The sequence below is a fragment of the Sapajus apella genome, unplaced genomic scaffold (assembly GCF_009761245.1).
Source record: "Sapajus apella isolate SASKATOON/1434 unplaced genomic scaffold, GSC_monkey_1.0 scaffold15, whole genome shotgun sequence".
NCBI classification, from domain to species: Eukaryota; Metazoa; Chordata; class Mammalia; order Primates; family Cebidae; genus Sapajus; species Sapajus apella.
The window spans coordinates 18,779,009-18,805,457 of record NW_022436955.1 but is presented as its reverse complement, the minus strand read 5'-3'; the positions used below and the strand labels follow the sequence as shown (position 1 = coordinate 18,805,457).

Here is a 26,449-nt window from a genome sequence, read left to right as displayed (position 1 = left end):
TCAGGGCCAACCTTGGATGTAGCATAATTATGGAAAAGGCTGTCGGCACTAATCACTGTCACGTACCAAAAAAATCCTACAGAATCTGAAATGCCAACAAGAAGTCTAGATCCACTGGGAAATATCTGTAAATTACAGATCTTTCCATTTCAACTGGCATGACAAAAACTTTCAGCTTCAATGATTTACTCAATTCCTGAGCCGTCTTTAAAGTCTTGTGGGTTTTTCGTTCATTTGTTTTTTGAAACAGGGCCTTGTTCTGTTGCCCAGGCTGGAGTACAGTGGAGCAATGATAGCTGACTGCAGCCTTGACCTCCCAGGCTCAAGAGATCCTCCTACTTCGGCCTCTGAAATTAGCTGGCACTACAGGTGTACCCCACTACACCCGACTAATTTTTAAATTTTTAGTAGAAAGAAGGTCCTGTGTTGCCCAGGCTGGTCTCAAACTCCTGGGCTCAAGCAGTCCTCCAGCCTTGGCCTCCCACAGTGTTGGCGTTACAGTCATGAGCCACTTCGCTTAGTGGACTGGTCAATTTGTCACTTTTTAAAAAGGTTTTAAAAGTTATGATTTATGTAGCATCAAATTCATTTATTTTAGCTGTACAATTCAATTATTTTTAAAAAGGCTTTCCGGCTGGGTGCGGTGGCTCTTACCTGTAATCCTAGCACTTTGGGAGGCCAAGGCAGGTGGATCACCTGAGGTAAGGAGTTTGAGACCAACCTGCAACGTGGCGAAACCCCATCTCTACTAAACATACAAAAATTAGCCAGGCGTGGCGCCGTGCACCTGTAATCCCAGCTACTTGGGAGGCTGAGGGAGGAGAATTGCTTGAACCCAGGAGCGGAGGTTCTGATAAGCTGAGAGCGCACCATTGCACTCCAGCCTGGATGACAAAGCAAGTCTCCCTCTCAAAACAAACAAACAAACAAACAAACAATTCATCAGCCCGGTTTGGCTCACGCCTGTAATCCTTACACTTTGGGAAGCCAAGGCGAGCGGATCACTTGAGGTCAGGAGCTGGAGATCAACCTGGATAGCATAGCAAAACCCTGTCTCTACTAAAAATACAAAAATTAGCCTGACCTGGTGGCAAGTGCCTGTAATCCCATCTACTCAGGAGGCTGAAGCAGAAGAATCACTTGAACCCGGGAGTCGGAGGTTGCAGAGAGCCAAGACCCCGCCACTGCACTCCAGCCTGGGCGACAGAGTGAGACTTCGTCTCAAACCAACCAAAAGACAAAAACAAAAACATATTATTATTTGTCAAAAGCCTATTCATCACCTGGAGCCTTATGGGCACCACTTATCCTTGGTACTTTCCCTTCCAGAACACTATTGCAATTGGCTGCTACGGTCTGAATGTGTTCTGCCAAATTCATGTGCTGAAACTTCGTGGGAATGTGGTAGCACTGAGAGGACAGGCCTTTAGGAGATGATTAGGTCAGAAGATCGGAGCCCCCATTGTGGGATTAGGACCCTTGTAAAAGGGCTTCAGAGAGTGGGTTTACTTTGTTACCATGTGAGGACCACCTGGGCGGTGCTGTCTGTGAGGAACAGGCCCTCCTCAGACATGGAACCTGCTGCGACCTCGATCTTGGACTTCCCAGCTTCCAGCACTGTGAGAAAATAAATTTCTGTTCTTAATAAATTGCCTGGTCTCAGGTACTTCATTACAGCAGTACAAACAGACTAAACATTAGCTTATCCCTTTTGACGATTTCTCTGCCTTCATCGTAATGGGATCTCTGAGGGGAGGTGAGACAAAAATGTATGATCCAGTTTTGTTGCACTGAACCAAAGCTCTTTGAATTTTATTTAAAATTAAGTACAGCTGTATAGAGGCTACATGGCCTCCCTCCCATCCTGGTCCCACACCAGCCTTTCTTTGCATGGGCTCTTTATAGTATTTTCTTTTTTTTTTTTTTTTTTTTTTTTGAGACGGAGTTTCCTCTTGTTGCCCAGGCTGGAGTGCAATGGCCCGATCTCAGCTCACCGCAACCTCCATTTCCTAGGTTCAGGTGATTCTCCTGCCTCAGCCTCCTGAGTAGCTAGGATTACAGGCTTGCACCACCACGATTCGCGAATTTTGTATTTTTATTAGAGACGGGGTTTCTCCATTTGGTTAGGTTGGTCGTGAACTCCCGACCTCAGGTCATCTGTCCACCTCGGCCTCCCAAAGTGCTGGGATTACAGGCGTGAGCCACCTCGCCCGGTTTATACTATAAGCTTTAAATAGAGAATGTTCTTGTTCTGTTCATGAAGGTTTTATAAATGCTGGAGTCCAGTCATAAATAGAAATTTACATATCCGTTCCATTACTGTACTTTTCCAGATCCCTGGTAAATCCATAGCTCCGGTCTTGTGCGGCGCAAGCAATTCCTTACTTTCTCACAGGGGGGCGCCGCAGAGAAGGGCAGAGCAGAGCACGCGGTCCCAGAGCGTGCCTTCCAGGAGGGGGCGCGTCCATGGGGCTGGGTCGATGCGAGCGGTGCGCAACGTCGGGGGCGGGAACAACACTGGCCCTACCCCTGCACGCTGCGGCGCCTTGTGATTGGAGGAGGGAACGGTCACTTGGCAGCGCCGTTGGGATTAGGGGAAGAGGGCCGGGTTGGAGGTGACGCTGAGGCGGCCAGGGTGCGGAGGCTTGGCCGCTGCTGCAGATTGGGCGTTCGTCCCTCATCTCTCTGTGGTGAATGGCGACGAGATGGAGCGCGAGGAGAGCGGCGGGTCGGCCGGGCTCCTGCAGCAGATCCTGAGCCTAAAGCTTGTGCCGCGGGTGGGCAACGGGACCCTGTGCCCCAACTCCACTTCCCTCTGCTCCTTCCCAGGTACTGCCCGCCCCGCGCCTGCGCACTGCGCGCCCCACCGCCGCTTCGGCGGGGCTGTGGGCGACCAGAGTCTGGGCGGGGTCCCCTGTGTGCCGCCAGCCGGCGGGGTGGGCGCTGTCCTCCTGGAAAGGGGGTGTCCCGCTGCTCGCCCGGAGTCCCCTTTCCCCGTCACTTCCTCCCTGGCCCCCGAGCCCCGCTGGCCGTGAGGTTCGGGGAGCGGCCGCAGGTGGGCCCGGGGCCGAAGGTCGCTCGGCCGCCATCCAGCGGGTCTTGGCCTTTGGAGCTTCCGAGCACCCCACGGGTTCAGACCTGCACCCCACGAGCCCGGGAGGCGGTGGTCCCCGCCCCGTCTGGGTTGCCTCATGGCACCCGCCTCCTTCGAGGGGCCTCGGAGCGGCCCGGCCGGCTGAGGGGTCAGAGCTCGCGCTCCACTTGCCCGAGGTCTGCAGCCTGGCCTCTCCGCAATCGCGGGCGCCTCGGGCTAAATCCATCCTCTCCGAGACCCGTTCGGCTTTCCAGGAATCTCCTTCCAAGACCTGGTGCCACCTGTTGCCGCGTTCCCACTAAGCCTTCCAGATCTTTGGCACAGCCTCCTTTGAACTCTTCCTGCCCCCTGCAGCATGAGCTGGGACTGCTGGGAGGGTTGCTCACAGTTCCAATGCCAGGAAGAACTGCCCGTGCGCGGAAAGCTGGAGGGAGAAGCGAGGACTTCACCTGGGAAGACGGAGAAAGGCTTTGAGGGGGGCACAGTTATTTGTGTGGACCTTGAAAGGCAAGAAGACTGGGGCCCGTGTTCCTGGAAGGGGAGGTGGGGCTCCCAGCAGAGGGGACTGAGATCTTCATAAACAACGGGGGAGCAGAGGCGAGGGAAGGAGGACAGGATTCCAGACTCTAGTCCCAAACAAGGCACCTGTGATTTCTCATCCCCTGGGCAGCGACTGGCAGGCGCCGTTCAGCGGATACCTGGGACTTGCAGTGTGATTATGTGCCCAGGGTTTTTCCTGGTGGGGACTGTGAAGTCGCTGGTAAAGTAATCAGGCAGGTTGGGGTCTGATGCAGATGTTAACTTGTGGTCATGCCTGAAAAGAGAATCTGGGAGCTCACTTTATATCAGAAGGTGCCAGGATCGCTTTTGACAGTGATATCAAAAAATTGATGGTATTCTGGGGTCCCTATGTGAAAAATGTTCATTCAATCTGGAGGCACTATTGGGACCAGATTAATCTGTTTTTGTTTCCTTAATTTTTCCCCTTTCCTGAAAAATTGTAAGCCTGCCGAAGAATTGAGCGAACAGGACAAGTACCCATGTGCCCTTTACTTAGATTTGGTTATATTGTGATAGTTTGTCGCGCGCGCGGGCGCTCTCTCTCTCTATATATATACGTGTATATAAATATATATATAATCACATGTATCATATATATATATATGTATATCACACTTAGTTGTGTGTCATATATCCCTTTTCAACTCTGGAGTCATTCAGTACAAAGTTGCAGAAATCATATAACACTTGATGCCTGATATCTTAGCATGTATTGTCTAAAAAACATTTTCTGTAATAACCACAAAACCATATAATATCCAAGAAATTTAACATGATAGAATATTGTTATCTAATGTATGGGCCTTGTTTAAATTTCCCCAATTGTCCACATATTTTATGTGGACATTTTTATGTGGAATATAGTTTATGTGGAATATTAAAAAATTCCATGATCTAAGGTTCACACATTGCATTAAGTTGTCCAGTCTCTTTAGTTTCATTTAACTAAAACAGTTCTTTCCTTGTTTGAATTTCCTAAGATGGACATTTTGGAAGAGTTCATGTGAATTGTTTTATAGACTGTTTTACAATCTGGGTTCATTAGATTTTCTTCATGATTAGATTTAGATTAAACATTTTTGGTCAGAACTCTATCCACCTAGGTGATGTACACTTACCAGTACATCACATCAAGAAATATTGAATGTCAGCCCAGCAAGGTGACTTCACGCCTGTAATCCCAGCACTTTGGGAGACTGAGGCAGGCGGATCACCTGAGGTAAGGAGTTCAAGACCAGCCTGGCCAACATGGCAAAACCTTGTCTCTACTAAAAATACAAAAATAGGCGTAGTGGTGTGTGCCCTGTAATCCCAGCTGCTCGGGATGCTGAGACTGGAGAATCTCTTTTCTTTTCTTTTTTTTTTTTTTTTTACGAATGAGGCAATTTATTAACCCAGGATGATTTGTTCTTTTTTTTTTTTTTTTTTTTGAGACGGAGTTTCGCTCTTGTTACCCAGGCTGGAGTGCAATGGCGCGATCTCGGCTCACCGCAACCTCCGTCTCCTGGGTTCAGGCAATTCTCCTGCGTCAGCCTCCTGAGTAGCTGGGATTGCAGGCACGTGCCACCATGCCCAGCTAATTTTTTGTATTTTTCTTAGTAGAGACGGGGTTTCACCATGTTGACCAGGATGGTCTCGATCTCTTGACCTCGTGATCCACCCGCCTCAGCCTCCCAAAGTGCTGGGATTACAGGCTTGAGCCACCGCGCCCGGCAGGATGATTTGTTCTAATGCTTCTTGTTGGCAGCTGCCACCTGTCCGGCGATTCTGTCCATATCTCTCTGTCCCTGAGGTGTCAGTTTGTAGCCCCCATCTTGGTCCTTTTCCACCATTTGCAGCCCCTCCAGGGCTTGGAGGACCCGTTGGGCCACACTCTTGGAGCCTTGGCTGAAGTGGCTCGGCATGACGCCATTTCTCTGATGTCCCCCATAGATCTTGGTCATGGAGCCAACCCCAGCACCACCCCGGAGGTATAGGTGCTGTGCTGTGGAAGCAGCTCGCGTGTAGAACCAGTTCTCATCGTAGGGAGCAAGCTCTTTGTGCTTAGCCAGCTTGACAGTGTCCACCCATTCAGGGACTTTCAGCTTCCCGGCCTTTTTAGAAAGGCTGCCAGAGCTCTGACGAACTCCTGCTGGTTCACGTCTTTTACAGTAACTCCAGGCATTGTGTGGCCTCCGCGCTGCCAGCCAGGGGAAAGCACAAGAATCTCTTGAACCCAGGAGTCAGAGGTTTCAGTGAGCCAAGATTGTGCCACTGTACTCCAGTCTGGGTGACAGAATGAGACTCCATCTAAAAACAAAACAAAAAGAGTCACTGAATGTCAGCTTGTATCTTCATTGATACTACTAAGTTTTCTCATTTGGTGAAGATAGTGTCTATCAGAACTCTCTACTGTAAGGGTACCTGCATCCTCTCTTAATTAAACATCATAGGTAGGGTGATAAGTAGGAAGTGAATAGTCAGTTGAGTCTTTCTGGTTTTTACTTCCCTTTCATTAAGAAAAGATTGAGATAAGTGGATTTGGGATAGGTTTAATATGTCACAGTAGATAATTTGTAGCCGTGCGAATTGTTTTACCTTCAGAGTTTCTTTTTTTTTTTTGAGATGGAGTTTTGCTCTTGTTACCCAGGCTGGAGTGCAATGGCACGATCTCGGCTCACCGCAACCTCTGCCTCCTGGGTTCAAGCAATTTTCCTGCCTCAGCCTCCCGAGTAGCTGGGATTACAGGTGCGCGCCACCATGCCCAGCTAACTTTTGTATTTTTAGTAGAGACGGGTTTCACCTTGTTGACCAGGATGGTCTCTATCTCTTGACCTCGTGATCCACCCACCTCAGCCTCCCAAAGTGCTGGGATTATAGGCATGAGACACTGCACCCGGCCTTTTTCTGAAAATCTTAAACTTCAATATGTACTTGAGTTTATGATTATTGTTATGGATATGTAACTTAGGGTATTGATTACCAGAGATTGTTGATTCAGTAAGTTTACGTTTGGCCAAGTGCAGGCTCCAGTCTGCGGGTATGAGCAGGTGTGAGGCCTAGTCCTTGACCCTAACTAGGTCAGAATTTGTCAGTAAACACATAACCTCCCTGCTGTGTCTCATCTTTAGCAGGAATGATGGGCATAATACATGCATGAAGTTATATCCTATTTGAGACACCAAAGTCTGTTGAATAGAAATTGCATTCATTGTCCTGAATCTGGTGTATTTGTATTTTGGCCCCACAGAAAAGGTTACTTGGAGTTTATGCCAACTCATTATGGCAGAATCATTGTTGTGAAGTATTCTGACATATTTATGTATACCAGGAAGCACTGAATTGATTTTTTCTCTATTGTTTTTTTCTTTTTTTGAGGCAGAGTCTAGCTCCTGTTACCCAAGCTGGAGTGCAATGGCACGATCTCCACTCACTGCAACCTTCACCTTCTGGGTTCAAGCAATTCTCCTGCCTCAGACTCCAAGTAGCTGGGGTTACAGGCATGCACCACCATGCCTGGCTAATTCTGTGTTTTTAGTAGAGACGGGGTTTCTCCATGTTGGTCAGGCTGGTCTTTAACTCCCCACCTCAGGTGATCCACCTGCCTCAGCCTCTCAAAGTGCTGAGATTACAGGCGTGAGCCACCACGCCCAGCCAATTTTTTCTTTTTTATCTGTATTTGGAGTTTAGCCATTTACCTAAGGAGGGTTAGGTAGACACCTAAACGACGTTTGCAGTGGCTCGCACCTGTAATCCCACCACTTGGGGTGGCTGAACTGGGTGGATCACCTGAAGTCAGGAGTTCGAGACCAGCCTGGCCACCGTGGTGAAACCCCATCTCTACTAAAAATACAAAAAATTGCCAGGCATGGTGGTGCATGCCTATAATTCCAGGTACTAGGGAGGCTGAGGCAGGAGAATCGCTTGAACCCAGGAGTGGGAGGTTGCAGTGAGCCAGCATTGTGCCACTGCACTCCCACCAGGGCCACAGAGTGAGACTCTGTCTCTAAATAAATAAATAAATAAATATAAATAAATGACTAAACTGCAAATGCAGGTTAACAAAATTCCTTTATTGTCATTTTTAACAAATCTCAAAACCAAGAAACTGACATCTTTGTCTTGTATCAGGAATGACATTCATCTTCTGAAGATACAGATTTCATTTCACTAAATCAGTGTCAAATTAGATCTTGTGATAATTAAAAACCCAGTAATGTTTTTGTGTTGTCCTTGTTGAAATCAAGACTGGTCATACTTGGACCATCATTTATTCATTCACTCAAAAAATATTTGCTCAGTGTTGATTGTGTACCTGTTGTTTTCTAGGCACCAAGTCAAGATTTTGTTAGTAACAAAACAAAGCCCCTTCCCACATGGAACTTTCATTCCAATGGGGAGAGAGAGACAAGAAACAAAACAGCTGGTGGTGAAGGGCCTGGGAATTGGCAGGGCCTGTGTGGTGCAGGAGTGGGATGCTGTTTGCTATAAGGCGATGGGGAGGCCCTCGATGGTGATAACATTGGAGTCAAAATCTGAAGGAAGTGAGGAATGAGCCAACAGCTATTGTGGGAAGAACAAGTGTTCTAGGCCAGGGAGCAGCAGATTCAGAGGGCCTGGAGCAAGAGCCTGCAGAGGAAACACTGAGGAGGTCAGGGTACCTGGAGGGACTAAGTGCGCAAAGCAGAGAGGAGGAGAGGAGGGCGGATCCTGGAGCACTCTGCTAGGGGGTTTTGAGCAGAGATGGGATGATTCTGACTTTTTAAGTGTACAATCCAGTGGTTTTTAGTATATTTACAGAGTTATACAACCATTAGCACAATTAATTTGAGAATATTTGCATCATCCTGAGAATAAACCTTTGTACAAAGAAGAAACTTTGAAGAAACCTACCGGCTTTGCATGGAGAATAAATGGAAGGCCCCATCAGGACAGAGGTCTGGTCAGGCTAGGACCCAGAGACCACTAAGGTGAGGCAGGCCAGGGGCACCTCCAAGAATCAAGGAGGAGCAGGAAGGCAGTATCCAGAGAGAGGTGGTCGATTACAGTTGGTAGTTCAGTGGGCACGTCATCTTGTTAGGGGGGAGTGGAGACAGTTGGACCTCCAGGCAGGGAGGTGAGCTTTGGTAAGAGAGGGGTCTCCCAGTGGATGGCGTGCAGAGCTGCAGGCTGATGGGCAGTTAGTATTAAGGCAGCCCAGCTTCAGCATAGAGTTGCAGGACTACAGAAAACTTTTTTTTTTTTTTTTTTGAGATGCAGTCTTGCTCTGTCGCCCAGGCTGGTGTGCAATGGTGCAATTTTGGCACACTGCAACCTCTGCCTCTCAGGTTCAAGCGATTCTCCTGCCTCAGCATCCCGAGTAGCTGGGATTACAGGAGGTGACATCACTCCTGGCTAATTTTTGTACTTTTGGTAGTCAAGGTTTCACCATGTTGTCCAGGCTGGCCTCGAACTGCTGACCTCCGGTGATCTACCCACCTTGGCCTCCTAAAATGCTGGGATTACAGGCATGAGCCACCTCGCCCTGCCAAAACTACATAAGACTCTTAACCCCCAGGAGGACTCATGTGGTCTACTTAGAACCCCAGAAGAGAAAGTGGCCTTGCTGACCCAGTTGTTTGGCTGGAACACAGATTAGAGTGGGGCCAGCTGGAAGGAGGGCTGCGTGCTGAGCATTGTGCTGCCCGCTTGGCTCAGGTTCTTTCCATTGCTGCAGTTTGGGGCCAGGGTGGTCTTGAGGCCTTGGTTAGGAGTCAAGTGACTTGGCTGTGGAGGTTAGAGCCCAGGGATCCGGCTGTTATAGACCCTTCTGTTAATACAGAATCCACTAGAGGATTCTGCTCTCTGTGTGTGTTCTCTTTCAGTGCAATATCTCTCTGAATATGTACCTTAAAGATAGGTCTGTCTAAAAATACGTCCTCAAGCAAATCCTCAAATATCTTTTAGGGTCAGAATCTTAGGTTCTTTTTTTTTGTTTTTCACCGATGTGTCAGCATAGAGAATGAGGTCAATGTATATTTGACTGATTAGTGATTAACTTGTTAGTGTTTTTATGATTCTGCTATTGCTGCTGTAATTAACTCCACACATTCAGCAGCTTAAAGTCATACAGATTTTATTGTCTTACAGTTATGGAGGTCAGAAGTCCAAATTGGGTGTGTCTGGGCTAAAACCAAGGTGTAGCAGGACTGTGTCCCTTCTGGAGGCTCTAGGAAGAATTTCTTTCCTTGCCTTTTCCAGTTTCTAGAGGCCACCTACATTCCTTGATGCGTGGCCTCCTCCTCTTCTTCAAAGCCAGCAGCATGACATCTTCAAATCTTTCTGACCCTGACCTCCTGCTTCCCTCTTACAAAGACTCTCGTGATTACATTAGGCCTAACTGGAAAACCCAAGACAGTCTCCTTTTGCAAGATCCTTAATTTAATCACCACAATGTCCCTTTTGCCACGTAAGGTAATCTATTCACAGGTTTTGAAGAAGGGGATGCGAACACCTTTGGGAGCCCATTCTTCCACAATGCTTAATCTAATTTTCCCATATCATGTTGTATTACAGATTAATTACCTGATTTGTACTTCACCATGGGGAGATAATGTGCCTTTAGCTGCCAGAGTAAACAAAGCTGAAGTAATGTACTTGCTTTAAAGCAGTGAACAAAGAAATACTGTAAGATATGTAGACAAAGATTCTGAGAGAGTTTTGAGCCAGTGAGATGAAAAGTACTGTATGATGATCGATAAATAGCTACTAAGTAGATGGCAATTAAGGTGCAGTAGATTAAAGGGAAATCACTTAGTTTTTTAAAAAGCGTTTAAAAAGCGTTTAAAAAGATCCACGTTTGCTTTTGCTGTTTAGAGTCCTATAATAACCTCATCCATGTGAAAGTGGTTTATATATAAGCGTACTCTACTCATCTCTAATCAAACCTCTTTTTTTCTTACTTGAAGTGACTTTAGTGATGCTATATAAAATATGTAGGAAGGAGCTAATGAATGTGGCTCAGGGTTCTGGGGGTGCGGCACGCCTCCCCTTCTCAGAATGCTGGCCTGCTGTGTATGCCAGGCGCTGTTTACAAATTGGCCTTGAAGCTTTTTGGAAAACAGAGATGTGGATTGGTGGCTTAGCAGGCCTCCTGGGACAGGGGCCGTGCTTCTAGGGAAATGGGGATGCGTGACATTTTTATCTTAGCATGGGCCGCCATAACAAAATACCACAGACTAGCTGTCTTTAAAAGCAGGCAATGTCTCCTAGTTCTGGAGGCTGGAAGTGTGAGATTAGGGTGCCAGGGTGTTGGGTTCTGGTGAAGACCCTCTCTCTTCCTGACTTGCAGATGGCTGCCTTCTCACCATGTCATCACATGAGAATCTCTTCTCAATCTCTTGATACTTCTCTTACTATTATTGCTATGATTACTTCTCTTACTATTATTATGAGTAATGTACCCTTACTATTCCTATGTTAAACCCAACAGGATTGTGAAGTTGGGTTTAACATAGGAATAGTAAGCGTATAATATTCAGCCTTAGCAGTTGGATGGCACACCTGTGTTCCAACCTGCTTTCCTGGAAGTTACCAGCTTAGCATGTTTCTGGCAGATTAAAGCTTTGCCTCCCAGCTTAAGGCCTCAGTGGTTCTGGGGCAGCTGGTAGAAACCCAAGCTCCAGCAGTGCCTTGAGTTACTACTGCAGAAAGCACAGCTTACCCCTAAAACTTTGGCAGCTCCAGCAGAAGCCCTGGATAGCAGGGTCCGACGGCTAGTCTCAGGTCAATAGGGGCAGACAGCAGCCAGGTGAAGATTGTTTTGAGTTTTCGGAGGCAGGTTTGCATCGCGTTTGTCCCCTTTGGGGCAGTGAATTCCTGGTGCCATCATAGAACTTTCTGCAGACTAGGTGTTTGGGTGGTCAGAGGGTCAGACTGATTTGGGAGTGGCAGGTGAGGACTCTGGGATAGAAAATGGTCTTTCTGCTTTGGAAGAGAAGCATGGTCCTGTGCTGTGGCTTAGGGATGAGCTGGCAGTGGGTAGTGGATAGGGGGCCTCAGCTGGGAGGCCGGGCTGCTCTGACTGAGCCAGGGCCACAGTAGCTGCTCAGGCAGAAAGGATTTGTGGGTACCAGAGCTCTGGCAGGTGCACATTTATTAGGCCAGAGCAATATCCAGCCACAGGCACTGCTCTCTCTAGAGCTGCTGCTAGCCAGGGAGGGCAAATCACTGGGCAGTGGAAGGCAGGTGTAGCTCCCAGCCTAATGGCAGCCAGAAAAGAAGCTACAGGAGGATACAGATTTGTTGTGGAAGAGGTGGAGGCCTGAAACCCCAAGGACTGAGAATCCTGCCCTCAATTTCTGATTGACTAAAGGTAGCTTTTTTCATTGGTGGAGGAAGGCTCCTATCTCAGCCTCCTGAGTAGCTGGGATTACAGGCATGCGCCACCCAGCCTGGCTAATTTTTGTATTTTTGGTAGAGACGGGGTTTTGCCATGTTGGCCTGACTGGTCTGGAACTCCTAACCTCAGATGATCCACCCGCCTCGGCCTCCCAAAGTGCTGGGATTACAGATGTGACCCACTGTGCTTGGCCTCATTTGTTATTTTTAAGAAGCATTGAGACCTAATTGGGGCATCCTTGATGTTTTCACCGAGAACCATTTATCCAGAACAAGACCTGAGCACTTTGACTAGAAGTATTCAGAATATGCTCTGAATGGAAGCTTCATTAATTCCAAATGAGCAAAGAATTTGAGCAGTCATCTGTGACCATGGCCAAGGATGGCTTAAGGGGATTTGGCTCCACCCCTCATCTCCAATGGCCCCTTAAATCCAGCTTCCCAAGATTAAGAAGCCTGTGTAAAGGGAATAAAAATACCTTCATAAAACTGTGGTTTTCATTGATCTGGGGGAAAAAACACACACATACTAACAGTGTGCTTACAGTGCAAACACAGCTTCCAGTAAAGCTTCTGGCCCTCCCCTCCTCCCCCTTACTAATCCCCTCAAGCTGATTGATGCCCCAACTGGTCTCTTTTAAATTGTTCATCCAATAGGCTCATTGTGCCTGAGCAGTTTGTGAAAACGAAAGGTTTGCTTTTTCTTTTCTTTTTTTCTTTTTATTTTTTAAGACAGTCTCACTGTGTTGCCATGGGCTCAATGCAACCTCTGCCTCCCGGGTTCAAGCAATTCTCATGCTTCAGCCTTCTGAGTAGCTGGGATTACAGGCATTGGCCACCACACCTGGCTAATTTTTTAATTTGTATTTTTAGGAGGGTCGGTGTTTCACCATGTTGGCCAGGCTGGTCCCGAACTCCCGGCTTCAAGTGCTGGGTTTACAGGTGTGAGCCACTGCGCCTGGCCTACCTGATAAATATTTATTAGATAAACATACTCAGTACACAGAAGCATTTCCACATGTATGTTTATTGTGTTTGCTTTCTTACTCTACAAGCAGCTTGCTTTTGTCACTTCACGGTGTGGCTTGGGCATCTTGCACCTTCAATATATATACATCTATTGCATATTTTAATGGCACTGTGTAGTATTCTATTACGCGGATGCACAGAATGTGTTTTCCAAGTCTTGCGGTGATAGCTATGTGGTTGACTCTAGTTTTTGCTGTTACAGACAATGCTCTTGAGACTCTCTTGTTACCTCTGTCCTTGCCTATCTGTGCTTTTCTGTAGGGTGTATCCCTGGAAGTAAAATTATTGCAGCAAAGGCTAAGCACGTTTGACTTACAAATTACCCTGCAGATAAGTGGTTTTCCAGTCTGTATTCCAGCTAGGAGTGTCAGGGGGCCCTGTGGACTAATGCCGTGACAACCCTTTACTGCTAAAAACCTACATTGACACTTCCAGATCTTTTGTTAAGTCCTTAGCGTAAGGTCAGCCAAGAGAAAGAATAGACCCAAAGTCTGGTAAGCAAGTTTTATTACCCTGCCTGGCTGCTCTGTAACTGTCAGAGGAGGCAGCCCCAAGCTTACAAAATGAGGGGTTTATATGGGGTAAGAGGGCTGTAAGGGAGTTTCAGGACTGAGGTGATCTTATCAGCTTGTAACAGGCACAGAGATGGTTTGTTGACTTGTGACAGATTTAGAATACATCATCCTGTGACTTTTCTGGCAGCAGTTTAGAAAACAGGATTTTACAGGAATTTACAGGTATGGATAACAAACATTTGTTTTCCTTGACCTTCTCCGAGCTGCCCGGATGACTGTAATGAGGCTTTGCTTAATTGTAGCAGGTCTGGCAGCCTTGATATGGGGCCTAGCCAGGAGTTCAGGAATGCAGCTGCAGAGCAAGCAGAGTTGGGGGAAGGGGCCAGCTAGCACAGAGGGGGTTTTCTAAGGCAGTTTATCCCTAACACTTAGTCTGCTGTCAAACTCCCTGTAAGGTGTCTCTCATCTGTCTTTATAGCTTTAACTGTTACTACTCTTATAAAGCCTCTGCACTTTGGTAAAGCCCGTGATTTTTAATCAGGGTAGTTTTGCACCTCCCACCCCCAGGGACATTTGACAATATCTGGAAGTATTTTTGGTTGACAAGACTGGGAAGAGAGTACCGCTGGCAGGAAGTGCCTCTCCATATCCTACAGTGCACAGTGCAGCCCCCACAATGAAAAGTCATCTGGTCCAAATGTCGATAGGGTGGCGGAGGGCGGTTGTCAAGAAACCCTGCTGAGCTAAGCTATTCACTGATCTCAAAAATCAGTTGCTACTTACCTGCCTCTAGCCAAGGATGGACAGTGGGTTTTATCTAATGTGTCACCGCCAATCCCTACCTAAGGTTAGCTAGAGAGCTATCTTGAGGATTCTAAGAGTAGGGGAGTGGGGTGAAATGCCACATGGGCCATTTAACAAATTGTAAAGTCACCACATTCCAACTAGATGGTTTTGTTTCCTTTATATTTTCCAAGGTGCCTCATGGATAGTTTTTCATACATAGTTGATGATTATGTATACCTTAATGTTGCCTGAATGACAGACACCTTAAGAGTGATTAGAGCTCTGTAGGAGGCCAGCTCTCCTAACCTGTATGGTTGTTTACCTGCCATTTGTCTTCAAACATTTCTATTTTTTTTTTTTTGTATTTATTTCATATCCTTAAAGAGCTTTGAAATCCTAATAGGAGGTGATGGATTGATGTTTACTGCATTGTCTTTGAAGTGATTGTGGAATGAATATAATTGTATAGCTTTCCATTTTAGAAGAGTGAGTGAGCAAAAGGTCAAGAAAGAGCCAGCAGGGATTGCTTGCAAAGTTTACAATTACTTCTGGAATGTTGATCCTACCAATTGGTACTTGGGGTTGTGCCTATTATGGGGGAATTATTTTTGTTGGTTTGGGTGTTTTGGTTTTCTGGGGGGGATTTTTGAGACTGTCTTACTCTGTTGCCCTGGCAGGAGCGCAGTAGCATGATCTCAGCTCACTGCAGCCTCTGCCTCCCAGGTTCAAGCAATCCTCCCACCTCAGTGTCTGGAGTAGCTGGGACTACATGTGTGCTATAGCCACACCTGACTAATTTTTGTATTTTTTGTAGAGGTGGGGTTTTACTGTGTTGCCCAAACTAGTCTTGAACTCCTGGGCTCAAGCGACCTGCCCACCTTGGCCACCCAAAGTGTGGATTGTAATTGTGAGCCATCGTGCCCAGCTATGGTGAGGGACATGATTTAGGTCAATTTTGAACTTTTTTTTTTTTTTTTTTTTTCAGTTTGAGGGTATAGGGTTGGTCAGCTTTTTCTGTGAGGGGCCAGATAGTAAATATTTTAGGTTTTATGGGCCATGTGGTCTGTGTCACTGTTATCAGCTTTGCCCTTGAAGCTGGAAAGCAGCCATAAACAATACTTAAATGAAAGGGCAGCTGGGCATGGTGGCTCATGCCTGTAATTCCAGCAGTTTGGGAGGCTGAGGCGGGTGGATCACCAGGTCAAGAGTTCCAGACCAGCCTGGCCAAGATGGTGAAACCCTGTCTTTTGAAAAAAAAAAAGGTATAGGTTGAATAAGTGTGTGTATACAAAACTCTTATAAATGATTTCAGATAAGCGTGTATATATAAAAGTATTATGAATACGTTCAGATAAGTCTATGTAAAAGCAGGTGGTGGCCTGTGGGCAGTAGTTTGTTGAGCCCTCTAAAACCATCAGTGATGAACCCTACTTTGCAACTAAATGGTGCTGAAGGTGGGGTGCAGTGCCTGTAATCCCTGCCCTTTGGGAGGCTGAGGTGGGCGGATGGTTTGAGCTGAGGAGTTCAAGACCAGTCTGGGATCATGATGAGACTCCCCCCCATCTCTAAAGAAAAAAAGAAAAAAAAATTTAGCCAGGCATGGTAGCACATGCCTGTAGTTCCAGCTACTCCAGAGGCTGAGGTGGAAGAACACCCAGCCTACAAGGTCCCAGCTGCAGTGAGCCATGATGGTGCCACTTCACTGCAGCCTGGGTGACAGAGACCCTGTCTTTAAAAATAACAATTATTCAAAAAAAAAGGAAAAAAGAAATGGTGTTGAAAATGAAATCCCTGGTTCTGAAGAGTACCCTCTGCAATGATTGTCATGGGAAAGGCAGTGATTCACCACCTTTCTTTGCCTTCCCTCACAGAGATGTGGTATGGTGTGTTCCTGTGGGCACTGGTGTCTTCTCTCTTCTTTCATGTCCCCGCTGGATTACTGGCCCTCTTCACCCTCAGACATCACAAATATGGTAGGTTCATGTCTGTAAGCATCCTGTTGATGGGCATCGTGGGACCAATTACTGCTGGAATCTTGACAAGTATGTTAGACATTAAAATACCAGTCAAAAATGTTTAATATGACTAGTCAATTTCAGGACCTATTTTAGAAACATATCCGAGTAGGATGAAAGGAAGAGTGGCGTTTAACCACAAGTATTTAATTAATTAATTATTTATTTGAGACAGGGTCTCCCTGTGTCACCAAGGCTGGAGTGCAGCCAATCTTGGGTCACTGCAGCCTCGGCCTCTTGGGCTCTGGCAGTCCTCCTACATCAGCCTCCCAAGTAGCTGGGACTACAGATGCGTGCCAGTATGCCTGGCTGTTTTTTTTGTATTTTTTGTAGAGACAGGGTTTTGTCATGTTGCCAGGTCTCGAACTCCTGAGCTCAAGCAATCCACCCACCTCGGCCTCCCAAAATCCTGGAATTACAGGCGTGAGCCACTGTACCTGGCCCCAGTTTTTTAATGTGTGTGTGTGTGTTTTTTTTCCTACCCCCAGTGCCCTGTTACTTGGCTAACCTCTTTGACTTCCTGAGTCAGATTTCATCTCAGTGGCTTCAGGGAAGTCATGGTAAGCTTTGTGAGATAAATCTTGTGAGGCACGCCACCAGCAAAAGGACAATATCTTTTTGGAAGCTACTTCTCCTTTCTGATCAGCTATCATCACTTGAGGGTTGGTGCTGCAAGATGGTTGATGAGTTACTTCCATTCATGTGGGTGTGGTTGCTGTAAAGATAGAAGACAAATTCTTATGACAAGAATTCTTTGCCAGGTGTAATGCTCATGACTGTAATCCCAGCACTTTGGGAGACTGAGGTGGCAGGCTTGCTGGAGCCCAGGAGTTTGAGAGTAGCCTGAACAACATAGCAAGACCCCACCTCTACAAAATAAAAAATTTAAATTGGCCAGGCGCAGTGGCTCACATCTATAATCCCAGCATTTTGGGAGGCTGAGGCAGATAGATCATGAGGTCGGGAGTTCGAGACCAGCCTGGCCCACATGGAGAAACCCCGTCCCTATTTTTTTGGGGGGAGGTCTTGCTCTGTTGCCCAGACTGGAGTGCAATGGCACAATCTCAGTTCACTGCAACCTCCGCCTCCTGGATTCAAGCAATTCTCTTGCCTCAGCCTCCCGAGTAGCTGGGATTACAGGCATGTGCCACCACAACTGGCTAATTTTTGTATTTTTAGTAGAGACGGAGTTTCTCCATGTTGGTCAGGCTGGTCTCGAACTCCTGACCTCGTGATACACCCGCCTCAGCCTCCCAAAGTGCTGAGATTACAGGCATGAGCCACTATGCTTGGCCATCCCCGTCTCTATTAAAAAAACAAAATTACCCAGCTGTGGTGGCATATGGCTGTAACCCCAGCCACTTGGGAGGCTGATGCAGGAGAATCGCTTGAACCCAAGAGGCAGAGGTTGTGGTGAGCCATGATTGCACCATTCCACTCCAGCCAGAGCAACAAGAGCGAAACTCTTGTCTCAAAAAAAAAAATTAATAAATAAAAATAAAAAGTTTAGCTGAGTGTGGTAGTGCACCTATGGTTCCAGCTACATGGGAGGATTGCTGGAGCCAGGAGGTCCAGGCTGGGCTGCAGTGAGTGTTGATCCCACCACAGCACTCCAGCCAGGGCAACAGAGCAAGACCCTGTCTCAAAAAAAAAAAAAAAAAAAAAAAAGAGGAATTCTTCCTTAGAAAAGGACCTAATTAGTGCTCTGGTTATTTTTTTTTTTTTTCCCTTTTAGGACTTTCTGAATAAGAACTGGAGTAACATGATGTTATAATTTTCAGGCCTGTTTTGGGGGCGTTTGTTTTGTTACGGCTTTTGCTTATGTGATAAGACACAGTTACAGAAATGAGAACAGTCAGTTTAAATCATTTTAAAGCTCATTTATAAATATAAATGTATAGTTTATATAAACTAAAATTATAAGTAATTAAAATGTAAAATCCTCAATTTTTCCATCCCTAAGTAATAGCCAGAGTTTCCATCTTGGTGTGTATGTCTTTTTTGGGGTGTATATATATAAACATATTCTTATAATATAGAAATGTAATATTCCTACTGATTTGTAAATTTTTTTCTCTGTGAATTGAAACCTTGAGGTTTTTTTTTTTCTTTTTTGAGAGAAAGTGGCCTAGTTTCTCTGTGTTCCAACTATCTCACCTACAGCTGCTTCGGAAACCCTCTGCTCCAGGATGACTGCCTCATAGGGCCTGTCTTTGTTCCTGAGTAAAATAGAGATAATACTACCCACCTCATACCCTTTCATGATTGAGCAAATGTGTAAATGAAGTACTAAAATGTATACCTGACACATAGTAATTGTGCAGTAAATGTTGTGTTCATTTCTGTCTTTAAGGCTCTATGAATAGTCTGTTCCCTTCCTGTTTACTGCCTCCTCGGGTATACTTTTTCCTTTCTTCGCTTCATTATCCTAATCCCACTTTAGGGCCCAGTTCAAATTCCTTAAGCTTCTTTCTACCCAGCCCACTCTGTGTCCCTAGATTTTGAAGGGGCTCAGTGAAACATGCCTTTCAGATGTTTGTAACAAAATGTATGCATTGCCAGTGGAGGTGGGCATTTAAAATCACTAAATGTTCAAGGCAGCCAGCTTTGGGTTAATATTGTTCTTTCTTTTCTTTAAAATATGTTAATATACCTTCATATCATATTTATGAAATGTGCCAGGCATGGTGGCTTATTCCTATAATCCCAGCACTTTGGTAGGCCAGGTTGGGAGGATCGCTTAAGTCCAAGAGTTCAAAACCAGCCTGGGTGACATAGTGAGACCTTGTCTGTACAATAAACAAACAAATAAAATAGCCAGGCCTGCTGCCGCGTTTTGTCCCGCGTGTTGTCTCGTCCGTCTCCTGACTCGCCGCTCTTGTCCTTCCTCCCGCTTTTTCTTCTCTCCTCTTGCGGTCTGACGATGCCCTAGGCCACCTGCCACAGCGGACGCAGCAGCAAGTCGTCCAGACCGCCGCCGCCATCGGGTTCCTCTAAGAGTGAGGCGGCCAAAGGAGCTGGGGCCACCACGCCGGCTTCTCAACACCCTGCAACTGGCGCCGGCGCTGTGCAGACCGAGGCTATGAAGCAGATCCTCGGGGTAATTGACAAGAAACTTTGTAACCTGGAGAAGAAAAAGGGTAAGCTTGATTACCAGGAACGAATGAACAAAGGGGAAAGGCTTAATCAAGATCAGCTGGATGCTGTTTCTAAGTACCAGGAAGTCACAAATAATTTGGAGTTTGCAAAAGAATTACAGAGGAATTTCATGGCAATAAGTCAAGATATTCAGAAAACAATAAAGAAGACAGCACGTTGGGAGCAGCTTATGAGAGAAGCAGCGAAAACGGAAACGTTTAAAAACTGTACTCGAGCTACAGTATGTTTTGGACCAATTGGGAGATGATGAAGTGCGAACTGACCGGAAACAAGGTTTGAATGGAGTGCCAATATTGTCCGAAGAGGAATTGTCATTGTTGGATGAATTCTGTAAGTTAGAAGACCCTAAACGGGACGTGAGCTTGAGGTTGAATGAGCAGTATGAACATTCGTCCATTCACCTGTGGGACCTGCTGGAAGGGAAGGAACCACCTATAAAGTTCTAAAGGACATTGTCAAGTGTGTTTTTCAGTCAAACTGCTTTGACAGCACCCACAACCATCAGAATGGGTTGTGTGAGGAAGAAGAGGCAGCCTCAGCAGCTACAGTTGAAGACCAGGTAGCTGAAGCCCAACCTGAACCAGCGGAAGACTACACTGAGCAAAATGAAGTTGAATCAACAGAGTATGTCAATAGAGAGTTCATGGCAGAAACACAGTTCACCAGTGGTGGAAAGGAGCAGGTAGATGAGTGGACAGTTGAAACAGTTGAGATGGTAAATTCACTCCAGCAGCAGCCTCAGGCTTCATCCCCTTCAGTACCAGAGCCCCACTCTTTGACTCCAGTGGCTCAAGCAGATCCCCTTCTGAGAAGACAGTGAGTACAAGACCTTATGGCACAAATGCAGGGTCCCTATAATTTCATACAGGATTCGGTGCTGGATTTTGAAAACCGACACTTGATCCTGCCATTGTATCTGCACAGCCTGTGAATCCAGCACAAAACATGGGCATGCCCCAGCTGGTTTGCCCTCCAGTTCATTCTGAATCTAAACTTGCTCAGCCTAATCAAGTTCCTGTACAACCAGAAGCTACACAGGTTCCTTTGGTGTCATCCACAAGTGAGGGGTGTATAGCATCTCAACCCCTGTACCAGCCTTCTCCTGCTACAGAGCAACGACCACAGAAGGAACCAATTGATCAGATTCAGGCAACAATCTTTTTAAGTACAGACCAGACTACAGCATCATCATCCCTTCCTGCTGCTTCTCAGCCTCAAGTATTTCAGACTGGGACAAGCAAACCCTTACATAGCGGTGGAATCAATGTAAATGCAGCTCCATTCCAATCCATGCAAATAGTGTTCAATATGAATGCCCCAGTTCCTCCTGTTAATGAACCAGAAACTTTAAAACAGCAAAATCAGTACCAGGCCGTTTATAACCAGAGCTTTTCTAATCAGCCTCACCAAGTAAAACAAACAGAGCTTCACCAAGAACAGCTTCAAACAGTGATGGGCACTTAGCATGGTTTTCCAGACCAGTCTCATCAAGTGACTGGTAACCACCAGCAGCCTCCTCAGCAGAACACTGGATTTCCATGAAGTAGTCAGCCCTATACAATAGCTGTGGTGCGTCTCGTGGAGGTTCCCGGGGTGCTAGAGGCTTGATGAATGGATACCAGGGCCCTGCCAATGGATTCAGAGGAGGATATGACGGTTACCGCCCTTCGTTCTCTAACACTCCAAACAGTGGTTATACAGAGTATTAGTTCAGTGCTCCCTGGGATTACTCTGGCTATCAATGGGATGGATATCAGCAGAATTTCAAGTGAGGCTCTGGGCAGAGTGGACCATGTGGAGCCCCCATGAGGTAATATTTTGTAGTGGTGATCCTAGCTTCTAAGTGGAGCTTCTGTTCTGGCCTCGGAAGAGCTGTTCATAGTATGCATGTTAGGAATACGTTTATCCTTTCCAGACTTGTTGCTAGGGATTAAATGAAATGCTCTGTTCCTAAAACTTAATCTGGGATCCAAATTTTAATTTTTGAATGACTTTCCCACTTTCCCTGTTACTATATAAATTGTCTTGAAAACTAGAACATATTCTCTTCCAACTGAAAATTATTTTTGAGGTCCTAAAACCTACTAAATGTTTTTAGGAAGTACTTACTGAAACATTTTTCTTTTTTTTTTTTTTTGAGACAGAGTTTCACTCTTGTTACCCAGGCTGGAGTGCAATGGCGCGATCTCGGCTCACCGCAACCTCCGCCTCCCGGGTTCAGGCAATTCTCCTGCCTCAGCCTCCTGAGTAGCTGGGATTACAGGCACGCGCCACCGTGCCCAGCTGATTTTTTGTAGTTTTAGTAGAGACAGGGTTTCACCATGTTGACCAGGATGGTCTCGATCTCTTGACCTCATGATCCACCCGCCTCGGCCTCCCAAAGTGCTGGGATTACAGGCGTGAGCCACCGCGTCCGGCCTACTGAAACATTTTTGTAAGACGTTTTTGGAATGAGGTTAAACATTTATATAAATTGATTATTCCTCTTCATTTTTTGAAACATGCCTAATATATTTTAGGGCCAGACACCCTTTAATGGCCAGGTAAGCCATAGTTAACATTTAGAGAACCATTTAGAAGTGATAGAACTAATGGAATTTGCAGTGTCTTTTAGACTTCTATTAGTGATATGAATATCAAGTCTGACTTTTAAACAAAACTCCCAAATTCTTTATTGAACTATACTTAAAAAAATTATAGGTTTGAAGAGTTTTTGTTTTTCTTTTACTTTTAGAAAACTACTTCCCATTTTGACAGGAAGTTAACCTATTTAACAATTAGAGTTAGCATTTCATGTAGTCTGAAATTCTAAATAGTTCTCTGATTTGAGGGAGGTTAAACATCAAATAGGTTTCCTCTATTTATTGGCCATAGCATGTGTAAAATGTGTGTTAAGGAGGAATTACAAAGTACTTTGATTTGAATGCTAGTAGAAACTGGCCAGGAAAAAGGTACATTTTTCTAAAAATTAATGGATCACTTGGGAATTACTGACTTGACTAGAAGTATCAAAGGATATTTGCATGTGAATGTGGGTTATGTTCTTCTTTCCCACCTTGTAGCATATCTGATGAAAGTTGAGTTAACTGATAGTTAAAATCTGTTTTAACAGCATGTAAAAAGTTATTTTATCTGTTAAAAGTCATTATACAATTTTGAATGTTATGTAGTTTCTTTTTAACAGTTTAGGTAATAAGGTCTGTTTTCATTCTGGTGCTTTTATTAATTTTGATAGTATGATGTTACTACTGAAATGTAAGCTAGAGTGTACACTAGAATGTAAGCTCCATGAGAGCAGGTACCTTGTCTGTCTTCACGGCTGTATCTGTTCCCAACGCCTGATGACAGTGCCTGGCACTTAGTAGGCACTCAATAAATACTTGTTGAGTGAAAATAAATAAATAAATAAAATAACCAGGCATAGTGGCTGGTGTATGCCTGTAGTCCCAGCTGCTCGGGAGGATCAGTGGAGCCCACGAGGTTGAGGCTGCAGGGAGCCGTGATCATGCCACCACATTCTAACCTGGGCAAAAGCGTGAGATACTGTCTCAAAAATAATAATAATAATTGTAAACATGTGATTGAGACACTGTGTATTACTTTCCATTATTGCAAATCTGTTTCTGTCTTGTGTCCCCAGCTAGATCCAAGTACCTTGAGAATAGGGACTATACCTTATAAAACACAGAAGTGTTCTGCAGGTAAAAATTTGAGTGAATGAATACACCACAACCAAGGAGAATTTTGTTTGGAGCATCTTGTTGGGGAGGGTAATCTGGGAAATCTGGATCTATTATTTTTTAAATTTTTATTGTTTATTTCTGTTTGAGACAGGTCTTGCTCTGTCACCCAGGCTAGAGTGCAGTGACATGGTCATAGTTCAATGCAGCCTCCACCTCCCAAGATCAAGTATTCTGCTACCTTAGCCACCCAAGTAACTAGGATTACAGGCACATGCCACCACACCCAGATAATTTTTATATTTTTTGTAGAGAGAAGGTTTTGCCGTGTTGTCCAGGCTGATCTATCTTCCTGCCTCAGCCTTCCAAAATGCTGGGATTACAGGCTTGAGCCACCATGCCTGGCTGGATTTTTTTTTTTTTTTTTTGAGATAGGGTCTTGCTCTGTTGCCCAGGCTTGAGTGCATCGTCGTGATCTCGACTCACAGCAACCTCCGCCTCCTGGGTTCAAGCAACTCTCCTGCCTCACTCTCCCGAGTAGTTGGGATTATAGGCTGTGCCACCACGCCTGGCTAATGTTTTGTATTTTTAGTAAAGATGGGGTTTCACCATGCTGCCCAGGCTGGTTTCAAAGTCCTGAGCTCAGGTGACCCACCCACCTTGGCCTCCCAAAGTACTGGAATTACAGGCGTAAGCCACCGTGCCCTGCTGGATCTATTCTTTTCAAACAAATGAAATGTTGACTTTGTTAGTACAATGCTGAACTCCTATAGTAACTCAGATGGGTATCTGCGTAGATACAGGGGTTTTTGTTTTGTTTTCTCAATTTGCAGGAAGTTTTAGTGACTAACATAATAAAAACAATCAATGACTGTGAAACACGAATCCCCAATTGTCTCTCCCCTCATGCCCTTTGAATTAATAACCACTTTATGGCTTAGGGTCCTACTGTCTTCCTTTCTCACCCCTCTACTCCTTCCTCCATCCATTTCTTTCTTTCTTTTTTTTTTTTGAAATGGAGTCTTACTCTGTCACCAGGCTGGAGTACAGTGGGGCATTCTGGGCTCACTGCAGCCTCCAACTCCCTGGTTCAAGCGATTCTCCTGCCTCAGTTTCCTGAGTAGCTGAGATTACAGGCATGCACCACCATGCCCAGCTAATTTTTATATTTTTAGTAGAGATGGAGTGTCACCATGTTGTCCAGGATGGTCTCAATCCCCTGACCTCGTGATCTGCCCGCCTCGACCTCCCAAACTGCTGGGATTACAGATATGAGCCACCGCACCCAGCCTCCATCCACTTCTTGAAGTATAATCGAATGTGGAGCGGCGATTCCCTGTGGCCTGAAATATTTCTTGCTTAGTCTAACTCAAAAGATTCTTTTTCATTTGTTGCCAAAAATGTATTAGGTCCCTATTACTGGTAGGGAAATAAAGAGTTACTTTTGAGTTCATAATCCAGTTGTGGGAATTGCTATCTTTGTGATTTTGATTAATTCTTCCAGATTATTTTATTCAGTAAATCTAGGAGACTCTTGTTTTTAAGAGTCAGCATCTAAAAGTGATGACAAGCCTTGTAATGAATACTCAAAGCCTAGGCCAGTCCACAGAAAGAATAGGGAAAACCTAACATTTCTATGGCAGTTAAATTTCAGTATAAAAATCTGCAACAGTCTACTTACAGTAGTATTTTAAGTGTTGTATTTTCTTGAGTTTGTTAACCTTGGTTTTTTGTTTTTGTTTAACACCCTTGCATTTTAAATCAGGTGCAGCTATTGCTGGAGTTTACCGAGCAGCAGGGAAGGAAATGATACCATTTGAAGCCCTCACTTTTGGCACTGGACAGACATTTTGTGTCGTGGTGGTCTCCTTTTTACGGATTTTAGCTACTCTATAGCATACATCCTTATGCCGAGATGTTGAACCTAAACTTTATGGAATCCTCTAAAAGAATACATTAGGGAGTGTAGAGTTTTCTTAGTTCTTCAAATGAAGCAACTTGAATGAACGGGAATGTGAAGGACAACATCTTAGCCTTTTCTTCAGTTTGAAGTTCCTAGAATTGAAGACTTTTGTGGACTCCCATCGTTCTCAACCAAAACAAAACAAGTCTTCTGGCTTTCTTTTTTGAAGATACTTAATTTAAGCAGTTTTCACATGTACCTTTACCCAAGTCAAGTCAACTGTGTCTCTGGGATGGTATCCCTTGCACTGAAATTTACAGTATGCTGTGAGATGTTGCATATTTTAGAAAACTATGGAAGATACTGGTTTATTTCAAATGAGCAGAGTATGTTGTATTAAAATCTTAGTTTATCCAATCTTGGTTAGTATTTGGTAAACTCTTTTCTTTGCTACATCTTAGTGACTGACAGTAAATGCCAAATAGGTTTTGGTTGAGTATAGCTTTGAAAACAAATTTGATGAAATAAAACAGGAAAAAAAATTTTAAATACAACTCAAGTAGTGGCTGTGGTTCCACTAAGTAAAAAGTAGGTAACAATGAATAATGTGACATTTTCTGGACAACTATCTTGACCTCCAATTAAGATATTTTAAGAGATGTGAATTTGTTATTTTGTATGTTTTATTTAAATAAGCTAGATAATTTAGACTTTGTAGAAGATTTTCTGTACTACCTTTCCCTATCACTTTTAATTCTCTTGATTTTATTTCATTTAATTGGAAACACACATACCCTAGCAAATGGCTTGAGTTGGAAATTTTAAGCCAGATTGGTTTGGACATTGAGGCACAGGTAAGATTCTTTAAACATTCTGTTGTAGTTTTTCTTAGTAACTTTTGTTTACTAATGACCCTTGAGACACTGTAGAAGTGCATCTCAAACTAGAGTTAGTGGCTATTGATTTTTTAGCTTAATGTGTTTGCATACGGGTGACTCTTGAGCCTACTTCTACAGTATTGGGTATCAAGTCCCAGAAAGTGCCTGAAGTTTAATTTCAGATATGCACCCACTCTCCCCTTTAGATTTTTATTCAAAAGAATGTATATCTTTGGCCGGGCACGGTGGCTCAAGCCTGTAATCCCAGCACTTTGGGAGGCCGAAGCGGGTGGATCACGAGGTCAAGAGATCGAGACCATCCTGGTCAACATGGTGAAACCCCGTCTCTACTAAAAATACAAAAAATTAGCTGGGCATGGTGGTGCGTGCCTGTAATCCCAGCTACTCAGGAGGCTGAGGCAGGAGAATTGCCTGAACCCAGGAGGCGGAGGTTGCGGTGAGCCGAGATCG

At 45.1% G+C, this 26,449-nt stretch overlaps 1 protein-coding gene, 1 long non-coding RNA gene and 2 pseudogenes across 7 annotated transcripts; 2 read left to right on the top strand and 2 right to left on the bottom strand.

The window, feature by feature from the left end:
• Positions 1–2,571: 2,571 nt before the first annotated feature.
• On the top strand, positions 2,572–25,995 carry TMEM170A (transmembrane protein 170A). 6 transcript variants are annotated; one of them, XM_032284486.1, is made up of 4 exons: positions 2,727–2,829; positions 3,449–3,859; positions 16,215–16,385; positions 24,963–25,995. In XM_032284486.1, exons 3-4 carry the CDS (start codon positions 16,217–16,219, stop codon positions 25,091–25,093), a joined length of 300 nt encoding a protein of 99 aa, XP_032140377.1. In that variant the 5' UTR covers positions 2,727–2,829; positions 3,449–3,859; positions 16,215–16,216; the 3' UTR covers positions 25,094–25,995. The 6 variants fall into 6 exon arrangements, with proteins under 6 accessions (XP_032140373.1, XP_032140372.1, XP_032140377.1 ...); XM_032284482.1 differs by lacking the exon at positions 3,449–3,859 and having other exon boundaries at positions 2,572–2,829; positions 16,215–16,316; XM_032284481.1 differs by lacking the exon at positions 3,449–3,859 and having other exon boundaries at positions 2,572–2,829.
• LOC116555647 lies at positions 5,011–6,054 on the bottom strand (annotated as a pseudogene).
• LOC116555650 lies at positions 8,774–9,253 on the bottom strand. The gene is made up of 3 exons (XR_004270611.1): positions 9,172–9,253; positions 9,109–9,112; positions 8,774–8,855 (listed from the first exon to the last, which is right to left on the bottom strand). It is a non-coding gene; the product is annotated as an uncharacterized LOC116555650 (long non-coding RNA).
• LOC116555642 lies at positions 19,512–21,649 on the top strand (annotated as a pseudogene).
• Positions 25,996–26,449: the final 454 nt, after the last annotated feature.